Source organism: Lemur catta, chromosome X (genome assembly GCF_020740605.2).
Source record: "Lemur catta isolate mLemCat1 chromosome X, mLemCat1.pri, whole genome shotgun sequence".
NCBI lineage: Eukaryota > Metazoa > Chordata > Mammalia > Primates > Lemuridae > Lemur > Lemur catta.
In genome coordinates this window covers 11,080,980-11,104,029 of record NC_059155.1, presented here as the reverse complement: position 1 = coordinate 11,104,029, position 23,050 = coordinate 11,080,980, and the positions used below count along the sequence as shown (strand labels likewise).

The window sequence follows — 23,050 nt, the reverse complement described above, 5'->3', positions numbered from 1 at the left end:
AGGGTGAGGTAAATCTTACACAGGTTTCACGTAAAATTCCTAGTACTTCTCATAATGGCAGCTACTACTTGGAGGAGCTATTACTTGTTTTCACTTCTACCCTCAATTACATTGGGAATGGATTTCACATACTAGAGGAAATCTTAAGATGAACTATGGAAATTAGGCACATCTTTGTTGATGGCTTTTTGGACAAAATATCTTTGAAAGGCTGAGAACTCATATGCAGTTATGAAGAAATTTTCTATTAATTTATTTCCTAGTAGCTAAGCATCACTCTTGGCCCAAGAAACAAGAGTGAAACGTGTTTACACTCTACTTGCTTTATCAAAGGCACTGTCTAGCTTGCTTTGTGTTTTTTTTTTTCTGATGAAAGATGAGAAATTGTTATTCCCCTTTTTAAAAGCCATGTAGTTTTTACTCATGAGCAGATCAGTTTTCTTTTTTGGGGGAACATATATCTTGTCTACTAGGAAACTCTTTTAAAGTCCTAAACAAACCCAACTTAACAGAGCCAGAGCTAGCATTGTTAGCATCTGTAGGTACGCTGGTTATACATATCACTGTATGTAGGCTAGGATGTTAGTGCTGTAGGTTTAACAGAACCAGTCTAAAGAAGTACTTTACAACTACTATTTTAGGATATAACATATTTCTGTCTCTAGGTTCTTTCTTTTGTGGGATTCTGTCAGGGCAACTCCTCTCCATGCATTCCATATGTACCTCAACTCTTGTCAGTCCCCTTTCATTAAACCAGTTACCTGCCCAGATTACAATTTAGACCAAACAGATTCACTATAGGCATGAGTAAAATGAAACTCTGAATAAAATTTCCTCCAAGGTCATCGAGGAACAAGATCATTGATGATAACTTATTTATTTATCAATTATCAAAGTCCTCTTCTTTTTACTTTGTTCACTCTTCTTATGCTAATTTGGGGACTCTCCTACCCCAATGTACCCCAACCCCATATTTTGGAATTTTAGAAGTGTACAGGCTAGACATGGTGGCTCACACCTGTAATCCTAGCACTTTGAAAGGCCAAGGCGGGTGGACGGCTTGAGGCCAGGAGTTGAGACCAGCCTGAGCAAGAATGAAACCCCATCTCTACAAAAAAATGGAAAAATTAGCTGGGCATGGTGATGTGCATACCTTTAGTCGCAGCTACTAGGGAGGCTGAGGCAGGAGAATTGCTTGAGCCTAGGAGTTTGAGGTTGCAGCGACCTACGATGATGCCACTGATATACCACTGCGCTCTAGCCAGGGCAACAGAGCGAGACTCTGTCTCAAAAAAAAAAAGTTAATTGTGTGGTATGGAATTTTGTTTTGCTTATATGGGGGAGTTTTGTTTTTGTGTTGGAATAGGTCTTATTTGAGATTTGCTTTGAGCCTCTGGAGCCCAGAACATCGTATGTTCTGAGCCAACCATTACTGTGTTATGTACTCACTTGTATCATGCCTTTGTATCATACTGGCCCATTTGTCGTATGGTTTTGATGCCAGTAACTTGTCATTTAGAGGGGTAATAAAGATCATTTTTTGAATAAGTAACAAAAGTAACTTCTCATTCAACTCATTTGGACATGAAGGTTTCTTAGTAATTGTTTTAATGAAAATCTCAGTTTCTCTATCTCACTTTTATCTTTCTTACTTACCTTGATTTTTAAATTGAGTAGGATTTGTTAAAAACTAGTTTGTATTCATGTTTTACTTATAATAATTAATTTCTTAATTTCATCTATCCAAGCTTATTCTTTTCACGAAATTTATTGCTACAGGACTATTCATTGTCCTTTATCTTTGAAAATGATTTTGTTTTTGTTACTTTTGCTTTCATTATGTTTTCTATGGTTAGCAGGACTTACTTTGTTGCATATAATCATGCAGATTAGTATTGTACCATTTCCAACTCTGATCAGAACCTGTAAGCCTTAGCAGCAAATTGAGCAACTAGCAAGGGTTAAGATGTTTTGTGATTATTTATGAATTTTTTAATCACTGATTATATTTTTGGTATATTTTCATAGTGTTTTCTATGCCTGTGTGTATATATATATTTTTTTAGATAATGTTTGTTATTATAATCTGAGCATTTCCTAATGTTCTCAAATATTTTTTCAGGGACATAATTTTAAGAGCTGCATAGTACACCATGTGAATATGCCAACATTTATTTAATCATTCCCTTATGTCGAACATATTAATTATTTATGTTTTTCCTGCTATTACAACTAATTGGAAAATCTCTGTAACTCATAAACCTTTGTGGGCTCCCCTGTTACTGTAGGATAAATGCCTTAAAAGAGAATTACTTAGTCAAAGGTTAAGAATATTCTTAAAGCTATTGCTACAGAATTTTAAAATGCCCTCTGGAAAAGGTGCACCAATTTATATCCATTGGTGTTTGATTTTTTTTTTTTTTGCTATAATATAGTACAAAATTTTGTCTGCTGAAGCCCCTGGTATGTATTTGTCTCCTTAATGATTTTCTTCTCAGAATAAGCAAGTGACAATCACTTTTGGGTTCTCTTGCAAGAATAGTAACCAGTTTGGAATAATGATGTATCATAACAACCGACTCATAAAGCCTTTTGAGAAGGTGGGATGCCAGGTGAAGGTGAGTGGTTAATATTTCTTTGTCAGAGGAGGCTAAAAAGAATAGGAAGAGGATTTAAAATTTGCAAAGGGGATAGGCTCATTAATGGCTTCTGCTCCCATCTTATGATGGTTGTTGAATTCTGATCCTGGAACTCTGTGTTACCAGTGAGCTGTCTTGTGTTGAAAAATTCCTTCTTCCTCTCATTCTTCACAGATGTTAACCCAGGAACTTTACTAAATGCATTTTCTAAGTAGCTGTTAATAAGAAGTAGATTTAGAACACCAGCAACTTCGCCGTGCATACCAGCCTATTAGTGTTTCAGGTAGCATTTTCCATTTTCTTGGGGAGACAATAATGCATAGTGGAAGGTGCATAAAATTTGGTGGTTGAAGACCAGGATTTGGGTCCTGAATTTTCCATGTACAAGCTGTGTAACCTTGAATAAGTCATTTAATTTATCTGAGGCTCAATTTCCTTACCTGTAAAATAGAAACAGCAATAATAATATTACCTGTTTAACCTACCTCGTAGCTTACAGGTTTGAGAGATTTAAATGGGATAAGTTATGTGAAAATATTTTTATTATTTTTATTATCATTCTTTTGGATGGCTGAAACAACATAAATTTATTTTCTCCTAGTTCTGGAGGCTGGAAATCCAAGGTCAAGGTTTGATTTCTTCTAAGGCCTCTCCTCTTGGCTTGTATACAGCTGCCTTCCAGCTGTGTTCTTTCATGGTCTTTCCTCAGGGCATTGAAAATATTTTTAAAACCAAACTATACAAATGTTACCATTGTCTTTAATATTTTAATGATTATTTAAGGTAGTGATTTCCACAAGTATCCGTTTCATTCCTACTTTACAGATAAGATTAATAAAGTACAAAAAATGATAAACTGCTTTATGTTACATAGTAGGGCAGAGTTATATAAAGCCCAGGATAGATAATTTTCAACCTATCTTGTATTTCCTTGTTATAGCATCTTTAGATAACTCGTGTTTGTGTGCTAGTTTCTTCCATTAAAGAATTAAAAAAATGATTTTAAATCCAAAAACTTCTTGAATCAACTTGTAATTAGTGGTCACTGCAAGTCTATTTTGTAGTTGTTTGGTGGCCTTATATATATGGAAATATTGCTTATTTTAATTTATAGGATGTGATGATCACACAGCATCCTTAAATTTTTTCAGATGAGTTTTTATTTCACTTCTTTAGAACAATAATATATAACCTTGATTTTTTAGCAGTATAATTATTCAAATGAAATCTTATAGCAATCCTGGAATATAAAGCAGATTAAAGCGGAGGTAGTATGGGAGAAGTAGAGATGGCTATTTAATCCCTGAAGAATCCTAGGGATCTGTGGATCATAGTTTGAAAATCTCTGCCCTAGATTTTGTCAGAGTTTCCAGTTCAATGTAATACTTGCAGTCTATTGAAGTATATTCTAAATGTTTCTCTAGATCTTGATGGCCTTTTCTTACCCATAAAGGTTATGTAACCTTTCTATTCTTGTTTGGAATCAAAAGGAAATGCCTCCAGGCAGTCAACAGTAATGTAAGTGTTGCAATTAATATTTTTCTTCTAAGCCAACTTGTGGAGAAGGTGTGGGAGTAATTGGAGTCATTGAGTGCAATTTCCTAAAACCTACCTACAACAAACAAGACTTTGAGTACACCAAGGAGTACCGGTGAGTCACTTCCAACCTGAGGTGCTTCTGATAGCTTGTTCAGATATGATTCTATTCTCTAAAATCTCTAAAACTATCTTTAAAAAACCAGTTAGGTAAGTTAACTGAGAATTACTTCAAATCTATATTCCAAGAGTAGGGATAAAATTATTTCATTTTAAAGTTAAAGCTTATTGATGCTTGATATATGGAGTCTAGCTGAGTCTACCTTACCTTTAGAAATTATGGAAAGAACGTGGGAGTCATTTGGTAAAATATTTCTGGTGAAACGAAGAGCTTTGGAATTGAAGAATGAAAAGAGATGAATGGATCTGAAGTTATTGAGTATGTTGAAGGAAGAAAGCAGTTTGAAGTTTGTTCCAAAAAAAAATTTTGAAATCAGTGAACAGATTTATAGAGTGGGGATTTGGGGAGTGGGGATAATGGGATGTTACTGGAGTGAAGGCAAAGCAAGTTAGATGGATAGAGTAGGGCCATATTCTGTGATTCTAACTCTTCTGTCTCATTTTTCCACTTTTAAGGACCCTTGTGATTACATTGGATAATTCAGGATAATCTTGTTATCTTAGGTCAGCTGATGAGTAATCTTAATTTCATCTTAATTACTTAATTACTCTTTGCTATGTAACCTAACATATTCATAGGTTTTGGGGATGAGGACCTAGACATCTGTGCGGGACTATTATTCTGTCTACCACAGTCTGCCCTCTGGTCCCCTAAGATTCACTTACATCTCACATGCAAAACGAGTTCACCTCATCGCAGTGTCTCTAAAAGTCTCAACCCATTACAGCATCAACTCAGAGTCTAAAATTTCATCTAAATGTCATTGGCTCACAAGTCCCAAATCTCCTTATCTAAATCATGTAAGGTTGATACTCCGAGTATGATGCATCTTGGAGCAAAATTTTTCTCCATCTGTGGATATGTCTTTTTTTTTGCAGCTAAAATCCAGTGGTGGGACAGGCATAGAATGCTAGTTATATATATTCCAGTTCAAATGGGAGAGAAAATACAAGAGGAAAAGGAGTCATAAGTCTCAAGCAATTTCAAAATCCAGCCAGCTAAATTCCATTAAATTTCAAGGCCTCTACCTTATAGTCTTGAGGCTTTGCCTTCTGAGTTTACGGTTTCACCCTCAAAGTCATCTTTCTTTTTTCATGTATTTGCAGCAGAGTAGTTTCATCAGCCTACTTTTTCTTACTATTGAATTTTGAGGTTCCAACAGCATTCTGTCATTTTATGTTCTTTCCATTTCTTTTAGTCCAAACTAGAAGTTTTTATGTTATTGTGCCATTCTCAAGAACTTTGTAGGTCTCCCATGTATGTAATGGATATTCACGCCATCCAACAAGAGGCACTTGACAAGTCTGTCCTAGATAATTCTGTATCTATCCTTGGCTTCAGCTTAGTTAGCTGTGGAGATCTGTGAGTCACATGCTTAATCTTTTCAAAGATCCTTTTGTGCAACTGAATACTCTGACCTTTAGATTTTTCCAAGATTATTAGCAAAAGGTTGTTCAATCCCACTCTTTTTCTTTAGAGCATGCTTTCCTAAATTTTAGCATCTTTTGTAATCTGGAGGGGCTGAGAATTTCCCAAACCATCAAGTCCTAGTTCCTTTTTGTTTAATGATTCTTCCCTCAATTTATCTCTTTCTTCTTTCACTTTATATAAGCAGCAAGAAGACACCAGGCCACACCTTTAACACTTCACCTGGATATATCAGCTAAATATCCAGTTGCATCATTTACAAGTTCTGCTTTCGACATAACTGTAGGACACAGTTCTAAGCTTTCTGCCATTATGTAACAAGGATCACCTTCTCTAAAGTTTTCCAATAACATGCTCCTCATTTCCTTCTGAGGCTTCACTAGCAATGTCTTTAACATCCATATTTCTACCAGTAGTCTGTTCATGATGATTTGAGTATTTTCTAAGACAATTTGTGTTTTCTCTACCATGCTTGTCACTTCTTTCTGAGCCATCACCAGTGAAGTGTTTAACATCCATATTTCTATTAACAGTCTCAAGGCAATCTAGGCTTTTTCTGTCACCCTCCTCAGAATTCTTCCAGCCTCTACCAGTTGCCAGTTCCAAAGCCACTTACATATTTTTGTTAATAAATATTTATTATAGCAGCACTCCACTTCCAGGTACCAAAATCTGATACATTCCTTTTCGTTACATCATATCTTTGTGAATCTGGGTTTAATACATTTACATTTAAAGTAATTACTGATAAGGAGAGTTTTGTCATTTTGCTAGTTATTTTCTATATGTCTTAAAGCTTTTTTGTCTCTTATTTCCTACATTGTTATCTTCTTTTATGCTTACTTGATTTTTTGTAGCAAAAGTTAAATTTTTTTCTCATTTCCTTTTGTATATATTTTATAGCTATTTTCTTTGTAGTTATGATGGGAATTACATTTAACATCCTTAAGTTATGACACTCTAATTTGAATTTATGCCAGCTTAATTTCAAATACATACAAAAATTCTGTTCCTTTAACAGCTTAACAGGTCAATCACCACCTTTCAGTTGTTGATGTCACAAAATTACATCTTTATAAATTGTCTGTCCAAAATCATGAGTAAATAATTTTTAATGTATGAGTCTCTTAAATTATGTAGAAAACAAATGTAGAGTTACAGACTAAAGTTACCATAATACTAGCTTTTAGACTCATAATGTTTTTCTTTTAAATGTATTTTCTTACATCGTGTAGAAAGCAAAAAGTGGAGTTATAAACTCCAAGGATCCCTTGAATGTGATACATTGCTTCGCTCTCGCTGCTTTCAAGATTCTCTGTTTGTCTTTGGCTTTTGACAGTTTGATTATAATGTGTCTTGGTTCTGATAATGATGTGTCTGAATTCATCCTACTTGGAGTTTGTTGAGCTTCTTGGATGTTTATATTCATGTCTTTCGTCAAATTTGGAAAGTTTTTAGCCATTATTTCTTTAAGTGTTCTCTGTGTCTTTTCTCTCTTCTCTGTCTGGGACTCCACAATGCATATGTTGGACCATTGATGATGTCCCATAGGTTCCTCAGTCTCCATTCACTTTCCATTTTTATCCTTTCTGTTCCTCAGACTCAATAATTTCCATTTCTTATCTTCCAGTTTACTGATTGTTTGTTCTGCCTGATCAAATCTGCCTTGGAATTCCCATAGTGGTTTTTTTTTTTAATTTCCATTTTTATACTTTTCAGCTCTAGTCTTCTTTTTTGGTTTCTTTTTAGGTTATCTATCTCTTTATTGATATTTTTACTTTGTTCGTGCATTGTTTTCTTGACTTTCTACACATCTTCTTTTATTATTTTTTTCTTTTTTATTCTTATTTCAGCATATTGTGGGGGTACAAAAGTTTAGGTTACGTATATTGCCCTTGCCCCCCCACCCCCTCCCCGAGTCAGAGCTTCAAACGTGTCCATCCTCTAGACAGTGCACATCACACTCATTATGTATGTATACACCCATCCCCTCCCCCACCCACATCTGCCCGACACCCGATTGATGTTATTCCTCAGTGTGCTCTTAGGTGATGATCAGTGAAACCAATTTGATGGTGAGTATATGTGGTGCTTATTTTTCCATTCTTGGGATACTTCACTTAGTAGAATGGGTTCCAACTCTATCCAGGCAAATACAAGAGGTGCTATATCACCATTGTTTCTTACAGCCGAGTAGTACTCCATGGTATACATATACCACCTTTTATTAATCCATTCATGTAATTGATGGGCACTTGGGTTGTTTCCACACCTTTGCAATTGTGAATTGTGCTGCTATAAACATTCGGGTGCAGATGTCTTTGTTATAGAATGTCTTTTGTTCTTTTGGGTAGATGCCCAGTAATGGGATTGCTGGATCAAATGGTAGGTCTACTTGTATCTCTTTGAGGGTTCTCCATATTGCTTTCCGCAGAGGTTGCACTAGTTTACAGTCCCACCAGCAGTGTATGAGTGTTCCTGTCTCTCCGCATCCATGCCAACATTTATTGTTATGGGACTTTTTGATAAAGGCCATTCTCACTGGAGTTAAGTGATAATCTCATTGTGGTTTTGATCTGTATTTCCCTGATGATTAGAGATGTTGAGCATTTTTTCATATGTTTGTTGGCCATTCTTCTGTCTTCTTTTGAAAATTTTCTGTTCATGTCCTTTGCCCACTTTTTGCTAGGGTTGTTTGATTTTTTCTTGCTGATTTTCCTGAGTTCTAAATAGATTCTAGTTATCAGTCCTTTATCAGATGTGTAGCATGCAAAAATTTTTTCCCATTCTGAAGGTTGTCTATTTACACTCGTGACAGTTTCTTTGGCTGTGCAGAAGCTTTTTAATTTAATCAGGTCCCATTTATTTATTATTGTTGTTGCTACACATCTTCTTTTAGTCCTTTGAGCATCTTTAAGACAGTTATTTTAAAGTCTTTGTCTGGTAGATCCATTATTGGGTCTTTTTCAGGGAAGGTTTCCTTTTTACCTTTGAATGGGCCATATTTTCCTGTTGCTTTTGTATGCCTTGTGATTTTTTTGTTGAAAACTAGACCTTTGAATCTAATAATATGGTAACTCTGGAAATCAGATTCTCCTCCTTTCTCAGGGGTTGCTATTTTTCACTTTTGCTTTTATTTTATTGTTGTAGGCTATCTCTGTGTTGAGGATCATCCTGAGAAGTAAACTTAAGGTCTTCTCACTTCTTTTCTGAGCCTGCTCCTTTCCCTGGGCATTCATAGCGACTTTCTAATTTTCCCCATATGTGTGATTGCTTTTGAATGTGCTAGTCTCTATGTATGACTCCCAAAAGGGGAAAAAGAGAGAAATGAAGGAGGACAAAAAATGTTCCAGGCCTTTTAATCCCCTGGATTCATTTCATCTGGAGGAGAAGCTTACAACAACGGGGAGGTATACAACGGCTACTTGCCTTTTTGTCTGCACTTCTGTGATCAGAAGCAGCAATCAGTGATCAAAGCACAAATCCATAATATTTGGAGGAGAACATCATCCCTTTTGCCCATCCTGGCTCCTACAAGCTCCTCTTGGAACACATGCAGGGCTGTCTGGCACAGGGTTGGGAGTGGAGGATGGGTAGCTGCTACTGGGCTAAAAACTGAAATCGACCCAAATTAACCACAAGTTAGCATCTAAGCCTTCCCTTGGAAGTTGCAAGCCTTCAGTCAAGTCCAGAGTTCATCAAAATAGTGACATCAAGCAGATTTTGCCAGTGCAATTGTTATCTAGGTGAGGAGACAGATTCCATATGCCTCCTATTCTGCCATCTTCCCAGAAGCCCATCTAACCTACTTCTTTTTAAAGTAGAGTTTAAGAGAAAACAAGGAATACTTCTTCATCTGACTTGAGGGAAGGCTATAAACATTAAACATAGAGGTAGGAACATTGGCAGTTTTAAGGGGAATAGGAGTTTATAGGGGAGCTCATATATGATTACTCTTTTCTATGTAGTGAGAATCTAATTTAATATAAGTAAGGTGGAGGAAAAGAAGAGTTCCTCTTAAAAAGAGAAGAGCTCTGCAAAAATCCTTGGGGAACAATCTAGGGGGTTAAGAGATTTCAAAAATTCTAAATTCTTGGCCAAGCACGGTGGCTCATGCCTATAATCCTAGTACTTTGGGAGGCCGAGGCAGGAGGATCGCTTGAGGCCAGGAGTTGCAGATCAGTCTGAGCAACATAAGTGAGACCTTGTCTCTACAAAAACTAGAAAAATGAGCTGAGCATGGTGGTGCACGCCTGTAGTCCCAGCTACTCGGGAGGCTGAGGCAGGAGGATCACTTGAGTTCAAGAGTTTGAGGTTGCAATGAGCTATGATCATGACACTGCCCTCATGTTTGGGCAACAAAGTGAGACCCTGTCTCAAAAAAAATTTCTAAGTTTACAGCATTCCAAATGTGTATAGCTCTACATTCAGTTGTAATCCTAGGTTGTAGAATTAAATAGGAATTAGTAATTAGAAAGTTGGCAATTTTTACAAGTAAAATTCAGGTTTTGACTTTTACAAATTAAATTTGTTGTTGACCCTGGGTCTACTGTTGTTCATTTGGGAAGGGAGGTAAAGGAGAAAGAGCAACAGCCAGCAACAGCTGTATAATAAGAATATTGCAGAGTGTTTGTTGTCCATTGGTGCTTTAACTGCTCTGATCAGCATTTGGATGAAGAGAAACTATATAGACAAATTGAAGTTACTATTTTATTTATAATAGATAAGGTGCAGTATTTGATCTTTTGACTTTCATCTTATTCCTGAATTATTTACCTACAGTCATTTGACAATCAACTTATCAGTATTTGGCCCTGTCCTAGCTCTGCAGTTTGGTCCTCTGTCATAGTCTGTGATGTCAACTTATCTACCCACTCCATGACTCAATAAGCCCTGAATATTTGTAGAACTCTACTTTTTAGTACTTGTGACCATTTCATCTTTTCAATCAAAGTGACTATTCAACATTATGACTTTGTCATTTTGACATGTAGTTTTCAAAGGCAGTGGATTCCCGTCTTAGTTTCTTAAAGTGTAAATATTCAAAACTGTACCAAATTTGCTAAATTGTTGGTTTCTGTTAAATGGGAGCTTCTTAAAGATCGAAAAATTGTTCCCTAAGTGCTGAACTTTGACGAACTTCCTGCATTTTCTTTCAGGATGACAATAAATGCCCTTGCCCAGAAGCTCAATGCTTACTGGAAGGAAAAAACATCTCAAGAGAATTTTGAGACCTCAGCCATAGCCAGACCAATACCGTGAGTAATGAATATAGAAGATGAAAGTACCAGGGCCCGTGTGTGCCCATTGTTTAGCTCCCAATTATTAGAAACTTACCTATTGGGTACAATGAACACTATTCTGGTGACGGGCACACTAAAAGCCCTGACTTAAGCGTTATACAAGGTATTCTTATAACAAAAACATTTGTACCCCTTTAATATCTTGAAATTAAAAAAAAGAATAATAAAAAAGTATGCTGACTATTAAAAAAAAGAAAGTATCAGAGGTAATGTCCATAAATCAAATGGAAGGAACCAGGGTAAGATGACGCTTTTCACATCTGGAATTTTAATTGACTTAAAAATAGGAACTCATAGGTACTAATTGCATCATTCTCTAAACCTCTTCATTCTGGTTTAACAATTGTGTGGTTTGGATCATAAATGTAAAGAGATTAGTACTGTCAGTTTAGTATAGGCAGTGTGATGTAGTGGAAGATAATGGCCATTTAAATCAGATACTCCTGGGTTGAAAATCTGGATCTGTTTCTTAATAGTTGGGTGTGCTTGGCTTAGTAAGTTACTTCACCTAATATTAAATTAGGTGACATAACATTTTTAGCACAGTACCTGGCATAAAGTAGGTGTTCAGATGTTGTATTCCCTTCTCTTTATTTTTAGTGAATATTTTATATTTTATTTTTAGTGTTGGGGCTGCACCAGTATTTGAGAGTAGAAATAAAGAACCTAAAATTTTATAGAAAAGATAGAATTTATCGAATTTAAGACAGGGAGTTACACACAGAACAGGATGACATACCTCAGTAAGTCAGAAAAGGAGCATTCTACAGAGGCTAGAATGTATAAGAACACATATATAGTCAGTTACACCACCCTCAAGACAAAGATTAGAGTGTTAAAAGTTCATTTTGGGATAAGCAACTGTTTTTTTAAAATAGAAATCATCAGACAAATGTATGATATAAAATTTTGTTTCAAATGCAACCTTATGGCTGTATGTATATCACCATCTTCTTATTCTAAAGATCTCAGCTCCATGTCTATCCTCCATGGTTTTCAAAGAAATGCAAATTAAGATCATGCCATTTTTTGCTTTTCAGATTAGCAATGATTAATGCAGTGAAGCAGCTGTTTACATACTGTGAGAGAGTGTGTGTGCTGGAGGCAGAATTGTAATAATGGTTATTATTAATATTTCTTGAGTACCTATATGCCAGGCATTATTCTAAGTTCTTTACGTGTAGTAATTTATTTAATCATCACAACAACCCTATGAAATAGATTTTATTATTACTTCTTTGTAGATGTAGAGACTGATACATTGAGAACTTAAGGAACTTGCCCAAGTTTAGACAAGTAGGAAGTGGTAGAGCCAAGGTTCAAATATAGCCAATCAGGTTCCCCAAACCTAAGTTCTTAACTGTTATACCCTTCTCGAGGGATGCAGTGAAGGGAATATATTAGTAGTACAGCCTCCTCAACTACCTATTTACTGCAAGCATGAGTTAAAAGCCTCTTTTATCTGCCTGGATTGAAGGATCTACCATGGTCTGCATGTAACTTGAAGCAAAGAATTGCTGCCTCTAAGCATGCTTCTCACTAAGAGTATAATACTGGCATTTGCAAGAGACTCTTCAGTGCATATGCATGTAGAACCAAAGCTAATATGACCTTTCCTCTCCCCTGCCACTAGTACTGAAGCAGCTTTTTGCTGGCTCTGGCTCTAAGTAAAACAGTGGCTGTCTAGAAATATGTAGACACCAGAGGTCAGACCTGAGCTTAGAGCTTAGAGGTTGCAAGGCAGGAGCAGCCTGGAGCTGGGAGATGGGAAGCTGTAGATCCAAAAATATATACAAACTTATTTTTTGTTGAAACAGAGTTTTATAAAAGAAGAGAGTATTGTATTTGAGTGCTAGAATTATGAGTTTCTTTTATTTTTTTCTGCATATCTTTCTATATTTTCTAGTTTTTCCATAATGAGCTTATATTACTTTTATCTTTAGAAAAAAGCACTATTTAAGATGATAAGAAAATTATTGAACTAAGACATAAAAGCACCACACCACTCTATTGAGATATCTAGTATAAGAGCAGTATAAATGTAACATATACAAAACCCATCCTACGCTAAAAAATTATGTTGGTGAAATGGGTCAAGGTTCCCCTTTACTTGCTTTGTGTACCTTTTCTCTAGTCTCCCCCTTCCCACTTCAGTCTGCCTTTTATGCCTTGAGTACTGACCACTTCTACCATATAAAGGCCATCTTTTTTTCACAGAGAAACAAATTCACTCTAAGGTGTATGTGACTGGGTTATGTTGTCTAGGGTGGGGGATGGGAGTGGGTATGCATTTTAAGAGTTGAACTCTAGAAGAGTTTTATCTTAATTTTTAACCCAATTGTTGGTCTGGAACCACCATTTTTAGTTATGAAATTTAATCAAATTTATATTACTTTTTAAGATTAACTTTGGGAATATCAACCTAGTACAATTTTGACTGAAATATTATGAACAGGGCGGAGTGTGGTAGCTAATGCCTGTAATCCCAGCACTTTGGGAGGCCAAGGTGGGAGGATTGCTTGAGGCCAGGGGTTTGAGACCAGCCTGGGCAACACAGAGAGACCCCATCTCTACAAAAATAAGAAAAACTAGCTTGGCATGGTGGCGCGCGTCTGTAGTCCCAGCTACTCAGGAGGCTGAGGCAGGAGGATCACTTGAGCCCAGAATTTTGAGGTTGCTGTGAGCTGTGATAACACTACTGCACTCTAGCCTGGGCAACAGAGCGAGAGAACTTGTCTCAAAAAAGAAAAAAAAAAGGAAATATTATAAACAAAAGGTTTTTTTGAGAGGGCAAAAAGTAAAGAGAAATAGGGAGTCTCTGCAGGGAAATGGGGGAGATGTTTTAATGACAGTGTTTCAATGACTCTCATAAATGCATTTTAAACTTGTTACGTGATTGGACAGAAGCAATTAAAATAGTTCTATGGGTTTTATTTCTTGGTAATAAAGTAACATATACATAAAATTTTTTCCAAGTTAATAAATTTTAGAGTTAAAATTATCCTATTGTTTGCCTAGAGCAACGGATTCTGGGATAAATATTGACCTCCATGAATAATGGCAGCTCACCATGTAATACTTGTTATTATTTTTCATATCCATATCTGATTTAGTTCTATTATTATTTTATCTGTTTAGTTCAAAATATATATATTTTAGGCACCTAGACTATAACATTTTTAACACATTTTATATATAAAATTAGGTTCTTTTATTTTTAGGCTATGCCTTACTAATTAAGACAAAGCACAGAGCTGGGATATACAGTCACACTTCTGTTTTCCTTCATTCAGGAAGATTCCTGACCAGACATGGGTACAGTGTGATGAGTGTCTTAAATGGAGGAAGCTTCCTGGCAACGTTGATCCATCTTCATTACCTGCAAGATGGTTTTGTTATTATAATTCCCATCCACAGTACAAGTAAGGTTCCAGGACTCAGTATTATGCCTGAATGTAACTCTTGATTTGTCTCTATATTCTAAAACATTTTTTATCTCAAGTCCACACCCTTCAGCCTGGCATTCAAAACCTTAACTGGCCCCACCTGACCTATCCAGCCTTATATTTCATTGTATCTTAACACAAACCCTGTACTTGAGCCTGTCCTGTAGCTTCACTTCCCCACACATGCCATGCTTACTCTCTCCTCCCTGACTTTGATAGCATTTTCCTGTTGCTTGCAATGACCTACGTTCTGTCTGCCTGGCCATCATATCCACCTGGGGAGCTTAAGTCTTTTCTGTGATGCTTTTTCTGTTAACCATGGTTTATAGTGATTTTACTCCCACTTCTTATGGTATTTGATTCTTGTTGTTTTTTTTTTTTTTTTTTTTTTTTTTTGAGACAGAGTCTCACTCTGTTGCCTGGGCTAGAGTGAGTGCCATGGCATCAGCCTTGCTCACAGCAACCTCAAACTCCCGGGCTCAAGCGATCCTCCTGCCTCAGCCTCCCGAGTCGCTGGGACTACAGGCATGAGCCACCATGCCCAGCTAATTTTTTCTATATATATATGTATTTTTATTTAGCTGTCCAAATCATTTCTTTCTATTTTTTTTAGTAGAGACGGGGTCTCGCTCTTGCTCAGGCTGGTCTCGAACTCCTAAGCTCAAACGATCCGCCCGCCTCGGCCTCCCATAGTGCTGGGATTACAGGCGTGAGCCACCGCGCCTGGCCTGTATTTGATTCTTGATGTTTGTTCACATACCGCTTTGTATTTTTAGTTGTTTTTCATATATGTATGCTTTGGTTCTTTATGAGATTGTAAACTCTTTGAGAAAAAAGTATTTATATTCCAGACTGAGTCAATAATTTTCTTCATATGTCTATGGAATCAATTATATAGTAGTAACTATTGTACATTCAGTGCTGTTTGTTTATGTGTTTGTTTTCCTAATATACCATATGCAGCATCCAACATCTAAATAGTGCCTGACATATCCATGGGCACTGACTTTAATATAATAGTTTTTTAATTTGACTCAGTAATCACAAAGTTTTATAATAATAAGTCATTTTACTTTAATTCAGCTGTGACTTTCTTAAAATTCTTTTTTTGCAAGGTAAATGCTAATAGAAAAAAAGTGCTAAAATGGATACACATTTTAGGGTGGAAATGCCTAAAATGGAAGAAATTAAATAGATAAAATCTAGGTCCATAATGTGTAAGCCATTCCCTCCTAGTCTCCAGATATGCCTAAGCTACCTTTCCATGGAGAGTAAATGGGATTGTGTGATTAGAATGTGGAACTGAGTGCTTGGAAGTGTCACTTTTGAATACTTTATCTCCTGTCTGTTTACGCTTAGTCCAAGAGACATAGCTTTCCTGGCCACTTTACCTCCTTATAAAATGCTTGTAACATAGTTTCCAATTGTTATTAATTTTGTTTGTTTCTAGGATTACTTTTGACCATTGAATAAGTTTTTCAGTATTACCTTCAGCTTTTACTCCTAAAATTCTCTTCCTCATGATTTACATATAACAAGGTTTTGTAACGTGGGTGGGATCTGAACTCTGTAATGTTAGACGGTTGTTAACCTGCCTGCCATACTTGTGAGGAGAGTAAAGGGTAAAAGCAAAGGATACATTTTGCTTCCGAAGGATGATGTCTTCTCTGTACTGCAGGAGGTGCTCTGTTCCAGAGGAACAAGAACTCATCGATGAAGACCTGTACTTGAGCAAAGCTAAGAAACAGTTGAGTATACATGAGATGGTGCTACTATATCATACAGTAGAGGAGCCTGACCCTTTCTAATAGGACAGGAGTTTTGAGAAGAGAGATTTTTATTTCTTAGTGATTTCCTTCCTCACCTCTCTGCTCTCCCAATTCTTTATTCCTTCTAACCATCTCTTGAACATCTCAACTAGTGACTATCTTTAGTCTCTCTCCTCCTCCTTCCCCCCCCTACTCTGGTGGGGCACTGGAAATCTCACCCTTAGTCACTCAGTAAGGCTCACAGTATTTCTAATTTCGAAGGAACATAATAACCTAAATCTACAATTGGTAATCCATTTCAAACTGAGAAGTTTCACAAGTGAACTAAATAGCACTTTTATCTTCTCCTAGAAATCAAACTGTTGAGAAGAAGAAGATGCCTATAGAAAATGAAAAACAACAGGTGAGAGACAGTGCACACCCTTCCTTTTCTCACACAAAATTTTCCCCAACAGAGGACACAGGTTGAAGGAAGCAGCAATCTTGAAAGCTACGTAGAAATAACAAACCATTTCTTCTGGTGGTCTTTGTTTCATTGGATCTTTTGCTTTTGCTTTGATCCACTGTTACTGATGTTCAGATCGCTAAAAATAGAAGAGTCAAATCATTTATTTTCCATATTTGAATCCAGTACTGACTCTGGACAGTGTGAATGTCACATTTAGTGTCACAGAATATTCAGGGTTGTGTTCCATCCTCACATAGGCTGCTCCTGTTGAGTGTCTGGTTTTCCTGTCTCTTTTCTTCCAGGATTCACAGGTGATTTCTTTCTCCTCCCTCTTGGGAAGAAGGGGTGGTTCTTTGTGCTCCTGCCCGATCCCTGCTTTCAGGCTGGCTGGCTTTATAAAGACTCTCTGCTGTTTTGAATTTTCAGGAGCACTGTCTCTCGGACATGGTTGCCCAGCTCCGGACGCTGAAGGGTGCAATAAGGTTGGCCGTCCTTTCAGGGACTCTCCTTTCCTGACAGCCACCGTAGCACCCATATGTCTTCCCTACCCAACCTTGCCTTTCTGCATGATTTCCCTCTTGACCCTCTTTCCCAGAGAGATCTGCTAGTCGCATGTTAGATTCACCTTCCACCCACTCAATCAGGGTAGGTCAGACTGGTGAGGATAGAGGTGATTGAATACTAATTCTTCTTCTGATATCCTGCCAAGACCCAGGCATATGAATAATCAGGTTTCGTATCCTAATGTTTTGGCTTAATAGTCTGATGGAGAGATTGGTAGATTTCCTAGGACTGCCCTCTCCTCATTCAGTTTACCTCCCCTGTGTATTCCCTCACCTTTATCATTCATTACCATCTGCATAAGCTGGCTCTCCCATAAGATCCAGCCGCATGTCTCTCTCTGTGTGTGTGTACTATGAATATGTGTTAGTCTCTCGCATGCATTTCTCCAAAACCAGAACAGACACTTGCTGCAATGCTTTTTCCCTCCACCCTGACCCTCATCACATATCTCAGAGGAGTGAAAACTCTCAGCCTTAAACTGGGTCACAAGAGAGAGTTAGACAGTGATTGGGGGGGCCTGGGTTAATGTTGGGGGTGGGATGACTCTAGGAGCCAATATGTGATTTGGGGGAGGTCTGTTTGGTGTCCAGCTGATAAGGTTGATTACTGAACGTGCCTGGGTTCAGTGTTCTAGTGTACATTACTGCGCGCTGTTTGTTTTGTGTAGGAAACAGTTTCTTTTTATTTGGCCAAGCATTCTTTCCTAGCATCAAAAGGATTGACTCATCCTTTGACATTTAGTTTGAATTGGAGGTTTTTATAAATCATTTCTTTCTTTTCTAGGTATTCAGTAATCCACCAAAGATCCCTACTGTTCAAGATATGGCTGGATTGAATACCAAGACAACTGGATGTGAGGGAGTTGATAGCCCTAATTTGCTTCCAGCCATCAGAGAAGAAAGCAGATCACCTCTTCAACTTAAGCCTCTGGATTCCAGTGTTTTTCAGTTTTCCAGGTGACTAGTAAACATAGTCTCTTGTCAATTGTAAGCCTCAAGGTCTACTTTCCTGTAGAGTAAGTTGCTATGTTGTACCATGTCTATATTTAGAAGGAGAAACAAAATTTTAGGTTGATAGAAGTGTGTGTTGCATATATCCCAAACTTTTCAACATGACAACTGCTGTGTCAAGTCTATATATTTTTTTGAGGTGATTATTTGCTGATACTCTTTTATGTATTATGTGTTCACATTTTGTAGGGAATTTTGAAAGTGAAATAATGGCCATAACTCTTTGAAAAGCATAAAATACCATACAAATAAGATAATACATAGATAAACATTGTTCCTTTTCTTAAATTTATGGATATTGAAGTTGTCTGGGGACTCATAGGCCTAGCACGTGTTGGCCACACATAAAAATAACTATCAGAAATTTGTGCCATTGGGTAAGCTTTATCGTTTATTGTTTCCTAGAGTAAATTATTAGTATACATTTAGTCTTGGGCTTTACTTGTTCATCTTCTAGCACCTTATCAATGTTATTTTGTGAGCCTTCATAACAAGAAGGAGCGTAGCTGTTCTTTTTCTTAAATACCAGGAGTATTTAAAGAACTGAAAGATATGACTGCCCCTATACTGCCGTGAGACTTAACCCAGTGCTTCTAATTATGACTCCTTGCTTTCTCCTCTCTACTGTGCTTCTCACTCTGGTAGGGCCAAGCCATGGGACAGGCACAGAGTTGCTTTCTAATAGAAATTTCTGCATTCATTAGTAATGTGACTATTATATGGTAGGATGTGAACTTGTCAGTGACACTTTTCAGTTTGGATATCTTGTTAACATATTGTAGGATAGTCCAATGGAATACATAATAGAGTAAAATGACTCCTAGTTTGTTTTCTTTCCCCAATGTTACTTATTCTCTCCCCGTTTCTTGCTTCTTAGGTTGATTTTTTTCAGGCTCTCATGTAGATAAACATCTTTAGAGATGTGCAAGTCACCTATTCCATGATTCTTCCACAAGTAAGCCCTGTGGATATTGGAAGAACCCCATGACCCCCTGAACATGAGCAACAGTCTCAAGAAGTAAGCTTTTAGGAGCAGAACTAATAAAGCTCTAAAAGAGTTAAATGAGAATTTGTATGAAATCATCTAGAACAGTGCCTTGGAATATAGTAGGTACTCAATAAGTAATGGTTGAATTTGAGTCATTTTGAAGGAGCAATTTCTAAGATTGAATTGTGTAGCAAGGGGGTAAGAAATAGAATCTAACCTTAGTCTCATGAGCTTGAGCCTAATTCTACCCTGTTCCCATCCATACTTTTTAAACTTCCATTGCACGTTGGGAGGGATGCACAGTAAATGCTAGGTGTTTTTGAAGCATTGTTACCTCTCCACCTTGGTCTCCTGGAGATGCTCATATATCATCATTACCACTGGAGTATCAGGTGTCATCGCTCTTGAAGACTACTATCCTTTTTCTACTATGATCACTTTTTTTTTTCCCCCCAATGTTTCTTTCGCAACTCTCTAGTGGTTTTTGGTAACCTCAAGAGGATTACAAGTGCTAATTTATGAACATACTTTATGAGTGCAGTACAATAGAACGTCCATTGGGTGGCATACTTTGTCAGTCTTTACTGGGATATTTGTATGAGTGTGGATTATATGTCAAGAGTGAGGTTTTGGCTATAGAGGACAGGTAAAATACCTTGACCATTGTTGTGTCATTTTGATTTATTGAGAATAAGATTCTTTAAGATAAAGATATGAGATACATGACAGTTGATGCTAATGTCATGTGTTATGTAAGGTCAGTAAATGATGATTGTGTCATTTCAGGCTACACATATATGGGGGGTTCAATTTGGCTGAGGAGAGTCTGCCTTTTTATGGGGGGAAAATGGAGTTCCTCAAGAGTTTAGTAAAATATACAGCGTTTCTGATAAAAACATTGTTAATGGAGTAATAGGTTTAATTAAGAGTTATAAAGGTCTATTTTGTTATTATCAAAACCTGATGCTGATAAGGATCCTTGGGTCATGTAGTTGGCTTACTAACTCCAGATAAAATAAAGCCTACACTATCCAAGAAAACTTTAAAAGTTCTAGTGGGGTAAGTTAGCAGGGGCTCCAGAAGTGTTACTGACAACTGCTTTGTGAGTCTCACAAATGTAGCAAGGGGAGGAGATTACCTGCAATAAAGAACAGATTCAGCCAGTATGTAAGCAGGCATAACCTTTTAGGGGAAGACAGATTATTTCTGTTCATTCATTCTACATATATAGTGATGCACCACATAACAATATTTTAGTCAACAACAGACCACATGTATAACAATAGTCCTACAAGATCACAATACCACATTTTTATTGTATATGTCTAAACATTTTTCTATGTTTAGATACACAAATACTTACATTGTGTTATAATTACATGCTGTATAGGTTTGTAGCCTAAGAGCAATAGGCAATACCGTATAGCCTAAGTATATAGTAGGCTATACCATCTAGGTTTGTGTAAGTAGACTATGACGATCGCACAATGACAGAATCACCTAATGATTCATTTCTCAGAAGGTATCCCCATCATTAACCTACACATGACTGTATTTGAATGCTTACTATATGAAAGACACTGTTTCTAGGGCAGTGATAGATTAAAGATGAAGGAGCTTAGTCAAAGTTTTATATGTGAGTATCCCCAGAACATGCTAGTTTTCTTATACAAAATAAAATTTAAAGTAACCAAAAGCATATGGACAAAGGCAAGAATTAGTGGCTGTAATTTATTTAGATATTTTAAATTAAGCTATATGTCGAAGGCTAATTAATTAGTTCGTGTTTTCAAAGGATAACCAAAAAAAATCTGAATTACACTGTAATGGTGAAGGAAGAGGATAGAATTCTAACACATTTAAAGGAATGTTTGAAATAACAAATGACGGGTAGAAATAGAATAGTATTCAGGGGTTAATGGTTAATTCAGGGGCCTTTATTAACATTTAAAAATATGATCTGGGAGCATGACTTCTAGAACGGAAAAATGAGGAGCACAGTGGACTGTCACCTACAAATAGCCATTTAACTTGAAAAAAAATTTTTTAAATCAACGTTTCTGGAAATTGTCCTAGAGGCACACAGAAGATGGAGAAATATTTCATTCAAGAAAATCTACTAAATATCAGAAAGAACAGTAAGAGTCAGTGGCATTTGAACCACGAACCTGCTCCTACTCACCTCCAAACTCTATTCTATGAAAACTACTCAAGGGAGTTCTAATCTAGGTGGGTGTGGTCAAGAAAATGAGGACTCCCTCTTCCCCTAGTTTCCTGTCTAGAACTATGGTTTTACCCAGGAGGGGCAAGCCTCTGCTTTTCTCATCTACTCCAGTTCTGCTTTGTAGAAGCTCTATTCCAGGCAGACCCAAGAAGACTCTTCTCCCACCCAACCTTCTCTTTCCCCACACAGCCCAAGAACAGCACTCCCTTACAGTGTGGAAGCACTCACCCAAGAACAGCAAGCCAACAATACTATGCTTCTATTGCTCCAGCCTGAAGTTGATCATAGGTCAGAAGTTTATGCTGGATGAAGCAAGCCAAAAGCTACACCAACACCCATTCATAAAGAAGAGATTTCACACTGGGAGAAGTGTGCCATTGTCCTTGTCTCCAGCTCTTGTGCAGTGTTCCACAGGGTCTGCTTAGAGAGAGGAGGGTCTTTAAGGATGAAGAACTCCACAGCTCTACATGAAGGGCCTGACTTTATGTGGAATAGAACATGAAGAATTCCATGCTTAAGGGCATTGTCAAAAATAATGGAAATCTTAGTGAAAAACAATTAAGAGTGTGCTCATATGTCCATGATACAAATTGCAGCAAGCAAAATGGCCAAGCAATCAGAAGTTTGGTAACAGAGAGAATCAGGGAAAGAAAGTCAGGAAGAGTGTTCCTGGGATAATAATCAATTTTGGGTATCAGGAAGGATGTTCATAAACACAAGGCTATACCCACTCAGAAGCAATTGGAGCAGGACATAAGTTGGACTTGAAAGCAGTCCCCAAGCTGTATACAGATCAAACAACAAAGAGCAGGAGCCTCACTGGCACTAGGGGCTTAAGCACAACCTCTGACCAACCACTTGGTGAACAATAAGCCACTCTTACCAGGGGCAACTCCTGGGAAGCCAGGCTTAAAGATAAAATCACACACATTCCTGGCAATGTGGAAGATGGTGTGCATGCTCAAGGCTGTGTCCTCTCAGGGATGATCGAAAGGGAAAATCCAAGCTATTAATACCTGGCTGAATATGGGCCAGAAACAAATTCCTTGAACTTTGATAGTAGCCTCCAAGCTACATATGCATCTAATGGTAAGGGGCAAAAACCTAAGTGGCTGATGGGGCTTTAACCAATAAGTGGCCTATGCTGAACCAGGGATAAACCCTAGATTGCCAGGTAAAAAATTAAAATCAAAAAATCTGAGCAAGGACATCAGAGGCTACACATTGCAGGGGAAGTACACTTCATGGAGTCAATTTAGCCAAGTCACTAAATAAACAACCAAGCAAACAAGAAAATCAGTGTCTCAGGGAGGGGGAATCAGTATCTAGAATTGATATACTATATTATCTATATTCTCTAATTATTATCTATATTATCTAATAAAATGTCTAGTTATCAACAAAAAGTTATGAGACATGCAAAGAAACAGCAAAATACGACCTGTACATGGGGGTGGGGGGAAGCAGGCAATAGAAACTGCTCTTGAAGAGACACAGACATTGAATTTATCAAA

General features: G+C 37.2%; 1 protein-coding gene across 3 annotated transcripts in view; it reads left to right on the top strand.

The window, feature by feature from the left end:
* The window catches only part of MORC4 (MORC family CW-type zinc finger 4), a 54,379-nt gene that overhangs the window by 19,219 nt on the left and 12,110 nt on the right, over window positions 1-23,050 (top strand). For 2 of the 3 annotated variants that reach the window (XM_045537906.1, XM_045537907.1), the window contains exons 8-14: window positions 2,499-2,618; window positions 4,190-4,290; window positions 10,944-11,042; window positions 14,381-14,509; window positions 16,212-16,280; window positions 16,654-16,705; window positions 18,098-18,270. In XM_045537906.1, the coding sequence (XP_045393862.1) occupies window positions 2,499-2,618; window positions 4,190-4,290; window positions 10,944-11,042; window positions 14,381-14,509; window positions 16,212-16,280; window positions 16,654-16,705; window positions 18,098-18,270 (743 nt within the window). The remainder of the gene's footprint in view (window positions 1-2,498; window positions 2,619-4,189; window positions 4,291-10,943; window positions 11,043-14,380; window positions 14,510-16,211; window positions 16,281-16,653; window positions 16,706-18,097; window positions 18,271-23,050) is intronic. The other variant, XM_045537908.1, reaches the window with a different exon arrangement.